This window comes from Austrofundulus limnaeus, unplaced genomic scaffold (genome assembly GCF_001266775.1).
Source record: "Austrofundulus limnaeus strain Quisiro unplaced genomic scaffold, Austrofundulus_limnaeus-1.0 Scaffold910, whole genome shotgun sequence".
NCBI lineage: Eukaryota > Metazoa > Chordata > Actinopteri > Cyprinodontiformes > Rivulidae > Austrofundulus > Austrofundulus limnaeus.
Window position 1 is genome coordinate 112,131 of NW_013953312.1, and position 12,338 is coordinate 124,468.

The window sequence follows — 12,338 nt, forward strand, 5'->3', positions numbered from 1 at the left end:
AAAACAGTAGCTAAAGGATAATATAGTTAGCGTAATTTATCAAAACAGTAGCTAAAGGATAATACAGTCAGCATAATTTATCAAAACAGTAGCTAAAGGATAATACAGTTAGCATAATTTAGTAAAACAGTAGCTAAAGGATAATACAGTTAGCATAATTTATCAAAACAGTAGCTAAAGGATAATACAGTTAGCATAATTTATCAAAACAGTAGCTAAAGGATAATACAGTTAGCATAATTTATCAAAACAGTAGCTAAAAATATAAACATAACTTTTCAAAACAGTAGATAAAAGGCATAAAATAAAAGTTTAAGGTGTAAATTAGCAAACTAATGAACTGTTAAATGCAATAATTCTTTTATAAGTTACTGATTATTGTCAAACTGCAGAAAATCAACAATAAATTTAGCCTCAAACTCCATTTGTGAGGAAGAAAAGGAGACAAAATTACAAAAAAAGAATCGTCTTTAATGATAAAAGCTACATTTGTACATTTCTACAGCAGACTAACAGCCAATTATTAGAAAAAGCAAGCTAATTTTATTTGCAACAATCAAAAAACTGGATGTCAAATTCATTAAATACTTAATGTAAATATCATTTTGTTCCATTAAATATTACAAAACATTTATAGTTTGAACAATCAATGTGAAATATAAATTACATAAAAGCACCTTTTCAAGAGTGAGGATATTAAATAAATAATTGGCCTTGGTTTTTTTTTTTGTTTTTGTTTTGTTTTTTATGAGACAGTACAGCTTTTATGGTAGTAATGATGTACGGCTGTGCAGTAAAACAAACTCTCCGCCATGTTTAAACGCACATCATGACGAGAGGGAAATGTTCTCCATCTCCACGATCAACAACWAAAACCTGCAGCTTCATCAGAAACAACAATCCAGAATCCTTCTGTTCCCCAACTGGAACAAAAAATAAAAAAATAATAAAAAAAACAAAGGTAACAGCTTCGTTGGGAGGAGATTGTCACTTTTTTTGATGCAAAAAAACAACAAAAACTCTTTTTCTTTCAGCTGGGAGAACTTGCAGAGAATTATTTGACATAATCCTAAAACCTGTGAAGCACACAACTGACCTGAAGGTTGAACTTTTCTTTCCACCTGGTCCGCCTCGACACACCTGAACTGTTCACAACTTTAACGGAGACGTTTCATGCACAAGCGATTCATTCACGGCGCTGCAGAAAAAAAAGAGCATTCGACCGTAAGATTTCTTCTGTTGTTTTTTTTTTATCATCGTGTTGAAGTCATCCAGAGCAGAAAATAACAGGCGGATATAAAAACGACTGCTCAAATGATCTTCAGCTACAATTTCACCCYAAAATAAAAGCTTTAAAATCCGGAATTAATTTTGATTTCATGGAAAGCTGAGGTCGGTTTCACTCGACACACCCAAACCTGCAGAATAAAAAAAAAAAACGTAATTAAATGGATAGGTTACTCAATAAAGAAGTAAAACTGTAAACATTTATCAAGGAGGAGCCAAAAATACAACTAAAATCAGCTAAACCACAGTCTTTTGTTGACTGAAGTGCAATTAACGCCAATTAAACACGAGTATAATAGCCTCAACTGTTATTGTAGGTTAAATCAGCATGTATTTTTATTTTTTAGAATAATTCTCACTCATTAAAAAGGTTTTTGAAACTGATTTGATTCCTGGAAGCCGTTTAAACTCGTGAATAGATCCTTTTTCTTTTTAATAACAATAGTTTATTTAGCTTTTTGTATTYAAATCAACTCATTTTTCTGATTTAACATTCGTTTAAACAAGTGTAACCAAATTTTAAAAAGCAAGAACAGATTAGCTCTATAAGAGGTGGACGCCTCTCTGCAGCGCCGAYGATGAATAATGACTTTTAAAGCGACGTTCTTGTAATCGACGACGACTTGACGCCGTGTTTTGATCCCCGGAGGCCCGCCCGAACGCATGCGTTAACTTGCACATAAAGAGAGGAGAGAGAGCTTAACGTTGGTATAAAAACAAGGGCAGACGGTTCGAACAGGTGCTTCAAAAACATCACGAGAATATTGAAAACCGAGGCACAAAGCTGCCCGTTAAAAACCCCACACAAAGCGAGAACCAGCAAACAACTGGTGGGTTCTGTCTCTACTACCATACGGGTTATAAAAGATTCATACATCTATGTTACAGTACAGAGGGGTCTTCACGTTCACGTGGGTTTAATCCCTGTATTCATTTTTAATGCTTTAAAATTTGGTACTTTAATTGTAGTGGATGGGAGGGATTTTTCTTTTTTTATTACTTGAACAGTAATTAAAACTTTTTTTTCATAAAATCCTGTACAAGTGATTTGTGCATCAACATTTGATCAAAATAATTCTTTAGAAAAACGTTACCTCTAATCGTTGGACTATGAACTACGCTTACAAAAAAAAAAAACCCTTTGCACAAAACAACATCCAAATGTTTGAGGAGATCCGGTCCGTTCAGTCGGAGTACTGGAGGTCCAGGTCCACGGTGCCGTCTGTCACCACTAACCTCACCCTCCTGGGTTTCGTGGCACCCATGGAGTGAGAGGCTGGGACCGGCCCGTAGTGCGGCACCCCCTGGTGTTCCCCGGGCGGGCACTGCTGCTGCTGCACGTCCTGACCCTTCAGGCCTGAGAATCCACCCAGGGTCGATGGGTTCTGCAGCTGGGGTGGGCGGGGCTCCAGGACCAGCCGCCCTTGAGTGCCCGAGGGCTCCATCAGGCAGTGGTAGGTATAGTTTGTGGAGCCCGGGTAGCCCTCGGTGCCGTCCCTGAGGCCCAGGGTCAACGAGTGGTCCCCGTTGAAGTTGAGGACGTAGGGAGGACCTTGGTAGCCGTAAGGGAAAGAGGCCGAGGAGGAGGTGGGCTGACTCTTGGGCGGTGCTGGTGTCGCAGGGGGGGTGCTGTGGGCCAGATGTGGGCTGCTGTGCTGAGACATGGGCGACAGAGAGGAGCTGTAGTTGAAGTCGTACACGTCCGGCTGCGCGTAACAGAGCTGGTGTTTGTCGGCGGTTTTGTCCAGTTTCAGGCTCTTGTCTTGTGGCGACGGGTAACAGTCGGACCCTTTGCTGGGGAAGAAGAAGGGTCTGGGCAGGTCGGTGAAGTTCTTGTACGTCGCGTTGGCTTCGGCGCCGTCCTGCTTGTCGGACGACATCTTGTTTTTCCCGAACGCCTGCAAAGAGGAGGAACTGAGCTTGTTGCAGTGCAGGTTGGACCTGCCGGGGTTGGCGGGGGAACCGAGCTGGCCGGGCTCCTTGGCGAAGCCGTGGACTGAAGCGTGGTTCTTCTGAGAATGTTCCGTGTAAGCACCAAACTTCGGAGCCTTTTCCGCATCGCCCGACTTTGAACCGAGCACTCTCGCGGAGACCGTTGGGCTTCCRGCGGCCGTGGCGTCCTTACAGGGCGCGCTGTACAAGTTCTGGGTTTGATTTCCTCCCTGATACTTCAGGACCCTGTGAATAACCGTGGAGGACTTTTCTTGGAAGTTGAACGGACTCTCGGGAGGATTTGGATTTTTAACGGAGAAGAGCTGCGGSGAGACGAACCTGCCGGACGTTTGAGAGGGCGCTCCTCGGGCTTGGTTAGTCGGGAAGGATGAGGACTTGGCTGGAATGGTCATACGATGAAATGGGCCCTGGGTTTTGAGGTTCAGGTGGGGTTTTGACTGGCCAACGTTGGGTTTGATGTTAGACGTTTGCGTAAAAGAAACTGGATTGTGAGCCGTAACAGAGGATGAGGTTGCGCAGCAGAAACGAGGCTTGCCGGCTACAGCTGAAGACCTCAGTCCTGCGTTTCTGCTTCGGTCCTTGGACATTAAATCCGAGTTCCCCAAAGCTGAAAACCCACAGGCGAGGCTGGGCGGCTGCCTGTCTTTAGAGGAATCTTTAGCGTCGCAGTCAAAGGGAACAGAGTCGTTTTTGGAAGAAATTAAACCCGGAAAAAACTGCAGATCTTCACTGGYAAAGCTATTTTGAGGACTTGGAGGGCCTAGATATGGCGTCTCGGTGGTCCAGGTATCAGGCGGGCTGTGGGAGAGGGGGCTACTGAAGGGGTCGGCCGGTGGATCCAGCGAGCACAGATCCGACGGYGACGACGGCAGAATATTCTGCGCCTCGAAGCTGAGGCACTGGAAGTCCAGGATGTCGTCGCAGCAGTTGGTGAAGCTGGGCTCCCCGGACAGGATGTTGTCGGCCGTGGCGAACGGAGGAGACTCGGACGGGGTCTGGATGACTGAATTAGAAGCACCGGAGCAGCCGGGGGGCTTTTCCAACGCCTGAGACAAGCACAGGCCTTCGGACAGCTTCGAGAGGCTGTTGTCGATTTGCTGAAGTGTGTGACTAAGACAAGTGGTGGGCGTTTCCACGGGCACACATCTGCGCACTCTGTCCACTTTGTGCCTCTGCTTCCTCTCCTCCTCGTTCACCTTGGACCTGTCGGTCGTTTTATCTGCAGCTGAGGGCGCAGCTTCGGCTTTATCGTTCAGGGGCGACGACAGCGACAGCGGGGACAGAGACAAGAAAAATGGAGGTAGATCTGTCTTGGGAGGGGCTTGAACGGGTCTTTGATAAGACGGGTTCTCATCTTTGATTACGCCTGAGTCGTTGCATCCTTTTGTTTTCAACATTTGACTTTTTGTTTCCCTTTTGAATTTGAACTCCGTGTTTGGATCCGGCTGTAAGAGCCCCTTTTTGCTGTCCACTTCCCAAATGTCCTCAGTCTTTCTCCGTAGTTTTATTGTTGGTAAAGTCAGGCCGTTCGGCCTCAGCTCRGGTTCCAGTTTCTGCTGCAGCCCGCTTTCAAACAGGCAGCAGTTGTTAAAGAAATGATCTTCTATTTTAGGTTCAACAGATAAAAAACTCTCAACCTTGTGGTTCTGACGCTCCGTTTTCTCTGACAGTTGCTGGACTCCGTTCAGATTCTCCTTCTTATTAACCTCCATTTTTTCGCTTGTGTTTTCGTTCGGCTCGATTAGATTTTTTGCGTTTTTACGGCCTCTGTCTGAGCCTTCGCTCTTCTTTTCGTGCCTTTGTTTCAAACGGTCCGATCGGCTCTTTGACTTCTTGCTGGCCTGAACGTGAGCCTCCATCTCCATGTTCAAGATCGATACAGAGTCCATGATGGCTTTAAAGGGGTCACACGCCATTAAATCCTCTTTCTTTTCCGATTTTACCTCTGCCCCTTCGTTTTGCATCTCCCACACCTTCCCTCTTCTCCTCTTCAGGCGAAACTTGAAATCAAACGCCGGCTTGGTCTCCTCCGAGTCGCTCTGCTCCAGGAGGTTTGCTTTCAGCTCATCTTTTGATAAAGATTCGCAGGACGTTAGACTTTTAGATTTGCCCTCAGCAGGGTCCTGTGACAGCTCACCCTCGATGTTGTCCTCTGTTTGTCTCTGAGACGTGCACTTCCTGGCTTTCCTCAGCAGATGGCCTCGCTCGTTCGGTCTGGGTCGAAGCGTTCTGATAACAGAGGCTTGTTTCGTCTTTTTGCAGGCCGTTCTGACTTTACCGTCTCTATTTACATTAGTGTCTGACGAGCCTGTGGCAGAGCTCTGTTTGGGAGCAGAAGGGGAGCTGAGCTCAGGAGTTTTTTTAAGAGCCTGACCCGACATGGAGCTCAGACTCTGCTCCGTTTCCACAGAGCTGCGAAACGTGCGTTTCTTCAGAGGTATGTTGGACTGGGCGTGCAGCGGTGGGTTAGCATCTGGAAGCAGCTTGGCTTTAGCTGTGATCTGCTCCTGATGAGGTAGTGCGTTGAGGCAGGTGGTCGGCGTTTCGTTGCTCCTCCGCTCGGGCTGAGAGCTCCTCTCGCTCGCCTCCGTCTTCGACGAAACCGGGATCTCGGCGCTCGGGCGCGCCGCGGCGCTTTGCTTGAGCTCCGCTTTTGTTTTCACCGTTCGGCGCCGYGTCATTCGTCCTCTCAGAAACGAACGGTCGCACCCGTTTCCATCTGTTCGCTCCGGTTCTTCAGAGGCTGCGCTGCACGACGCTGCTTTTCCCTGCAGATTTGTGTTTGTTAGGAGTTGATCTTTTCTGAGGACATCCGACAGCAGAATCTTTGCCTGTTTTATGACGACATCGTCCTCCTTTTTACCAGCCGGCTGTTCCCTCAAAGCCCGTTTGGTTTGTGCCGACCCTTTAGGCGCTCTTCTCTTGCACACGTTCAGGTGTTTTTCATGCTGGACGTTGTTTTGTCCTTCGTTTACTTCATCCGACACTTTCGGTTCTTTCTCAGCGTTTTGAGTGTTTGATGCAGAGATTTCTTCCCTCCCTTCTTTTTTGTCTTCCAACACATCCCGCCGCTCCTTTTCTTTSTCGTCTTCCTGCACTTCCACGACCTCATCGGCCTTCTGCTCCCCACCTCCGGACGAATCCTGCGCCTCTCCGGCTCTCTGCCGCCTCCTTCCTTTACCTTTGGCCTTGACGAGCGTTTCCTTCTCTGCAGCTTCAGCCGGGCGGGCGTCCAGCTGGGACACCTGTTTTCCTGCTGGTTTGGGTTTGCTCCGTCGTTTGGCGGCGGCGGCGCCGCCTCCCGCTCCGCCGAGCCTCTCCGCCTCTGAAGTCGGCGGCGCTGGGAGCCGCGTGAGGCTGACGGTGATGTATTGCTTCAGGCATTTCACTGGATTGTCCGCAGCCTTCTCTGGTGCAGCTGCGACGTTTGGAGGGGTTTCCCTGAGAGTCTCGTGGTTTTGCTCCGCCCCTGGACCCTCAGTCTTGGTGCTGACGGCAGGTTCAGCACCGTTGTTGTTGTTGTTTCGACTTTCTGTGATTGTTTTCACCGCCTCCACTTGTGTCGATGCGTCGCAGGTCGTGTCGTCCTGAACAGGCTCCGTCTTCACCTGCTGCGCCGTTCGAGCCGCTCCTTTTCTTCTGGAGGCGGTCCTGATGCGAGCGGGCCTGTCCGCCGTTTTGACGGCTCTGTGCTCCTGGTTCACAGGCATGGAGGAGGAGTTCGGAGCGGAAGGCTTCGAAGCGACGGCGCTGCTGCTGTCGTCTTCCTCTTCGGCTGATTTCGCCTGCTTCACACAGTTCGGCCTCGCCTCCTCCAGCTGCTGCAGCAAGGCTCTCTGTTCGCTGCCCGGGTTCTTACAGCTGAGGAGGAAGTCCACGCTGTGGCGCCGGACCCTGACCCGGACCTCCCTCAGGGTGACCTGGGACAGGAGGGGAAGCGTCTTGTAACATTTCACAGAGGAGGACTTCAGCGGGAGCTTCCCCGAACGCCTCTGCTTCTCTCGCCTCCACTTCTTGGTTTCGTTCAGTTTTCGGTTCTTCAAGGCGTTCCTCCTCATCTGCTGAGTGAAGGAGTTCCTGGAGGGGATGGCTGCGAATAAAAAAAACAAAAACAAATGGATCAAAACGTCCTGCTGATAAGTGAACATATTTAATACAGGGTTTTAAATAACTCTTTAATGCAACTTAAAATGAAAGTTAAAGGGATCCATGATTAGCTGCGACATTAGACTTTATTTAATAAACATTTATTTTAACTGGAATCAACTTCCAGYTTCTGTCCGTGAGGCTGACACACTGTCTGCTTTTTAGATTAGACTGAAGACTTTCCTTTTTGATAAATCATATAGTTAGACTCAGGTTTCCTGAATTATTCTTCATTTCTGCTGCTATAGACTTAGACTGCTGGAGCACAAACTGAGMACATTTCCTCACTCTGCTGTTGTCTTTGGTCTCTCTTCTCTACATGTTTATTGTAATTAATTCTATCATGTTTTTTCTTTGTCTCTTCCAGAAGAAGGTGCACCTGGACCAGTCCCGGACCAGTTCTCCTGTGTTTCTCTGTGTCTCTTTCCTGTCCCTCAACCAGCCGGTCGAGGCAGATGGTCTCCTGTCCTGAGCCTGGTTCTGCTGGAGGTTTCTTCCTGATTAGCAGGGAGTTTTTCCTCTCCACCGTTTGYTCAGGATGGGAGACTGTGATGAAATGATTCAACACAATCTGCTGGTTTCTTCTTTACATTGTTCTTTTCATGTACAGTGCCCTGAGACAACGTATGTTGTGACTTGGCCCTAAATAAATAAACTTGAAACTTGAACTGCTGTAGTAGTAAAATAAAAAATATATAAAAACCTTGAAGGAATGTATATATAGTTTTGAAAAWAAAATTAAGTAAAAGCATGCGTGTAGAGGATGTCTCTCAGCTACTTTTTTTTTATTTCTACAAATGATAAAACAGATCTGCCGATGACAAATAATTAATAAACTGTTTCTTTTTAAAATGTTGACTTGTTCTGTTTTTATTCTAACAAGGTGTTAAAATTTAAAGCTCCTAAATGTCCGAGGGTGGTTTTTAACCGATTACCTTTAAAAATCCCGGCGTGTATTCCTGGTGGTCTCGCGGTAAAAWGACCTTTCTCTCTGTGGTGACGAAGATATCGCTCCCTCAGGCGGTACTTTTGGCCCACGGCGTCCTTTGTTTCCTCACATTCAGGCTGCTTCCCTCTGTGTTTGAAGTGACCCTCCCCTTTTCTTCAAAGAAATAAAACGAGGAAATCAAATTAAACGTCTGTTAAAAATGTACACGACGCCCTTTTCTCACACCGAAAATAAAAAAAGGTTATTTTTGAAGCAAAAATGTAAAAAATAAATAAATAAATAAAGCCACACCTCTCGCAGGTGCAGCATTCACACATTTCGTTGCCTTCGCCAAAAAAACTGGCACCATAGTAACAGGTGATCTCCTCCCCAGGTGAGATGGGTCGAATCACCTCYACGCAGGCGACGTTCTTCTCACCGGGGACGAACTGGGCAGGTGCAAAAAAAAAAACAACAAAAAAACCAAAACAACAACATTAGAGAAAACCCCCGTGAGGTTTTATGAATTTAAAAAAAAAAAAACAGAAGAAAGGTGCAAACCTGGACTTAAAAAACAACGTATAAAACGCTGCATTTTAACAGTAAATATATTTATATTAAAGCTGTCAAACTGCTTACCTTRCAGTTCGGTTTGCAGTCTTCAGCCGGCACACAAAGACAAAAGAAAACAGATTTAACTTGATTAAATCAGAAGATATATGAGTTTTATTTTTTAGATGTGGTTTTACAATTGTTATTTTTAAAACACTTAAAATGAAAAAAACAAAACAGGTCTGGTACAGATTAATAATAAATCCYGCTCCTTCCAGAGTGGAAAAAAATAACCTTTTTCTATCAGTTTATTTACAACAGCTGGGTCTGAATGAACCGTTTATTGTAATGGAAAAAAAAACAAATATTTGTAATCCATGTGTGCYCTGAAGCGCTCAGGTGAGAAGAACTGATTGACTCGGGAGTTAATTACGGTGCAGTAATGAAGCGGCGTCACGTTGTGTACCTTTAAAAAGGTCAGAGAAATGATTTCCTTTAAATACTGCTTTAAAAAGCACCTTATTTACACAAAGAGTTAAAGTCAATAAGAGATGCTCAGCTCTGTCTGAACCTTTTTTCCTGCTCCATCACATCAGGCGTGAAGAGAGCAGGATTATAATCCTAACCTGAAGACGTACAGAAACAGTGACAGGTTCCTACAGTTTAAGGAAAGTTAAATTTAAGACTCTTTAATGCCAAGTGAAATTAAATTTAAAGTGCCTGTGACATCAATTTTTTGTAATAAAAATGAATGTATTTTTGGAAGGATAACACTGATAACATATTGCAAAAAAAAGATTTTGTGCCACTGAGATGAACAGTTGTTGAGATATTTGCATGTGAAGAAACAGGAAGTGATGTCAAAGKGGAGTGTCTGCATGTGAACAGAGCGATGCTAAAATGGCTAACGACACAGACTGGAGAGAGGAATCTGTTTCTTTAGATTATTTTAATCACTATCACAGTTGAGAGAGTCAGAGTTCAAATAACATTGTTTAAACTAAAAACGTGGAGTTTTCTTTCTCAATGAGTTCCCCTTTGATGTCACTTCCTGTTTCACTTCAGCTGAGACAAATTCAAAAGAAAATACACCAATTATGAGACATAACAGGTAAAATCGTATGTATTATGCCAAGATTTTTAAAAATAAATAAATTTTCTTTGACTTTTTGTATTTAATGGATATGCGTGTCACAGGCCCTTTAAGACCAATTTCATAATAAACACAAATGACAAAATAATAAAAACTGGCAGAAGCTCATGAATCAAAGTATTTTTGGTTGAAGTATTCAAATAATGATAATAGACCAGTTTTTATCCAGATCAAACGATAGTAGAAACATTCTTAGCAGTCAGTTTTAAACTTAAATTAATTTCTGGAAATCCTCTAACAACCTAAAATCTGGAGTTTTAGGACCCACTGGGGTTCTTAACCCACATTTGCTGTATATGAAACCTTAAAGTCAAGCTTTTCTAAAAAAAATAATGAATGCATGTTTGGAAAGACAACATTATTAACATATTAAAAAACTAATTTCACGTTGCTCAGATGGACAGTTGAGATATTTGCATGTGAAATAACAGRAAGTGAWGTCAAAGGGGAATGTCAGCATGTGAATATTCAAAAAAATAAACGTTACCAATTATTTTAATATTTGAGCTGAATTAAAGTCATCCTACTTACAACATCAAGACTTCTGAAAGACTGATTTAAGAACTTTTAAGGCTAATTAAGGCCTTATTTTTGGATCGATGAGTTCAATGACGTTTAAGACATTTTAAGGACCTGCAGGAGGTTAATTATTAAAAGGTGAAGGAACTCACCGTGGTTGATGAAAGCCGCGGGCCCGAGCCAGAGCTGAGCGCAGCGTTTACGCGTGGAGTACATCACGCTGAAGTCGTTGACCCCGGCTCTCAGCACGGCGCTGTCAGCGGGGCTCAGCTCCGCTATGCAGCCCAGCAGGACCTCCACTCGCTCCCCGACAAACCTGAAAACAAAAAMACACAACGCCGGCGTCAGAGCTGCAACAGCAACGGGAAACAGAGGAGCGTGAGAGAGGGATTACCAGTGCCTCGTGGAGGTTATCTTCGCTCCGTTCGTCTCCGAGGAGTACCTGTCACAGGACTCGATCTTGATGCCGCTGTCCAGCAGGAAGGCACCGAGGTAACGGTACACCTGCACACGCACCGCAGATTAGATTACAGGCGCTACGAGCTCCCGAAGGGTTTTAAAAAAAATCTAGTTTTGTGCCTACGTGTTGCCTCAGCAGCTCCTGTCGGTGGTCCCCCAGAGCGTTGAAGTAGTCGCCGGCCAGCTCGCCGACCGTCAGCGCCTCGAACGTGGCGTCGAAGTCGTGCGTGCGCTGAAACCGCAGCAGGGTCTCCTTCAGGTTACCCCAACGTCGGACCTCTGGTGGGGGGCTGCAACGAACGTGAAAATAGCTTAAATCTAAAGTATAAACTGAGCACAAAACRTGAGGAAATTAGTGTTTGGTAGATTGTTTCCTTGTCGTAACAAGGCTTCTTGGCAATGTTTTAAACGGTGCCACATTTGTAAGGAACATGCATTTGTGGGATGAGCAGCAGAGCTGAGTGCGTGGGTTGATCACGTGAAAAATGTCAAATCTTCAGCTTATTTGGCTGTTAATAACACTTGTTCTGAGCATGTGGCATGAAGCATTGTTCAAACAAAGAAATAATCCACCAAACACAAATTTCCTTACTTTTTCTTAAAAGTAAAGTTTAGACACTTTGAAAAATACTCTGCCCGATCCCGGCGGTGTGTGGGTCAGGTTTTTGTGATTTTTTTCCCGCTCGTTTTCATGCTTAGCATCTCCAAATCTATCTTAAAGTTTTCTAGTTTGTTTTCTGCTCTGGTTTGAAAAATTGTTGCGTAACTGTGACGCACAGTGTGTTTACGGAGCTCCGCACTTTTTTTTTTACAGTATAATGGAAGTCAATGGAGCACTTGCTTCCTAATTTTCAGCCTTTAAAAGACCTTTAAAGTGCCTGTGACATGCTTATCCTGCAAATACAAAAAGTCAAAGAAAACTTTTTTATATTTAAGAAAATTTGCATAGTACACATGATTTTACCCATTTGTCTCATAACTGGCCTATTTTCTCTTGAATTTGGCTCAGCTAAATGAAACAGGAAGTGACATTAAAGAAAAAAAACTCCAGTCTTCGTTTATTGAAACAATGTTATTTAAACTCTTCATCTCTCTGATAGTGACTCAGAATAATCTAAAGAAACATCAGATTCTTCTTTAATTATTGTAACATCACTCTGTTTACCTGCAGACTTTCCCATTTGACATCACTTCCTGTTTCTTCACATGCAAATATCTCAACAACTGTTCATCTCAACAGCATGAAATTTGTTTTGGAATATGTAACCAATGTTCTCTTTCCAAAAACACATTCACATTTATTACAAAAATTTGATGCCACAGGCCTTTAAATCCTTAATG

The 12,338-nt window shown here is 44.3% G+C and overlaps 1 protein-coding gene across 1 annotated transcript; it reads right to left on the minus strand.

The window, feature by feature from the left end:
* Window positions 1-450: 450 nt before the first annotated feature.
* On the minus strand, window positions 451-8,763 carry LOC106533231 (uncharacterized; the record flags this gene model as incomplete). The annotated part of the gene is given in 3 exon segments (XM_014029470.1): window positions 451-7,330; window positions 8,322-8,488; window positions 8,627-8,763. Coding segments are annotated over 3 exon segments (5,052 nt in total). The 3' UTR covers window positions 451-2,471.
* Between the last annotated feature and the right edge of the window lie 3,575 nt (window positions 8,764-12,338).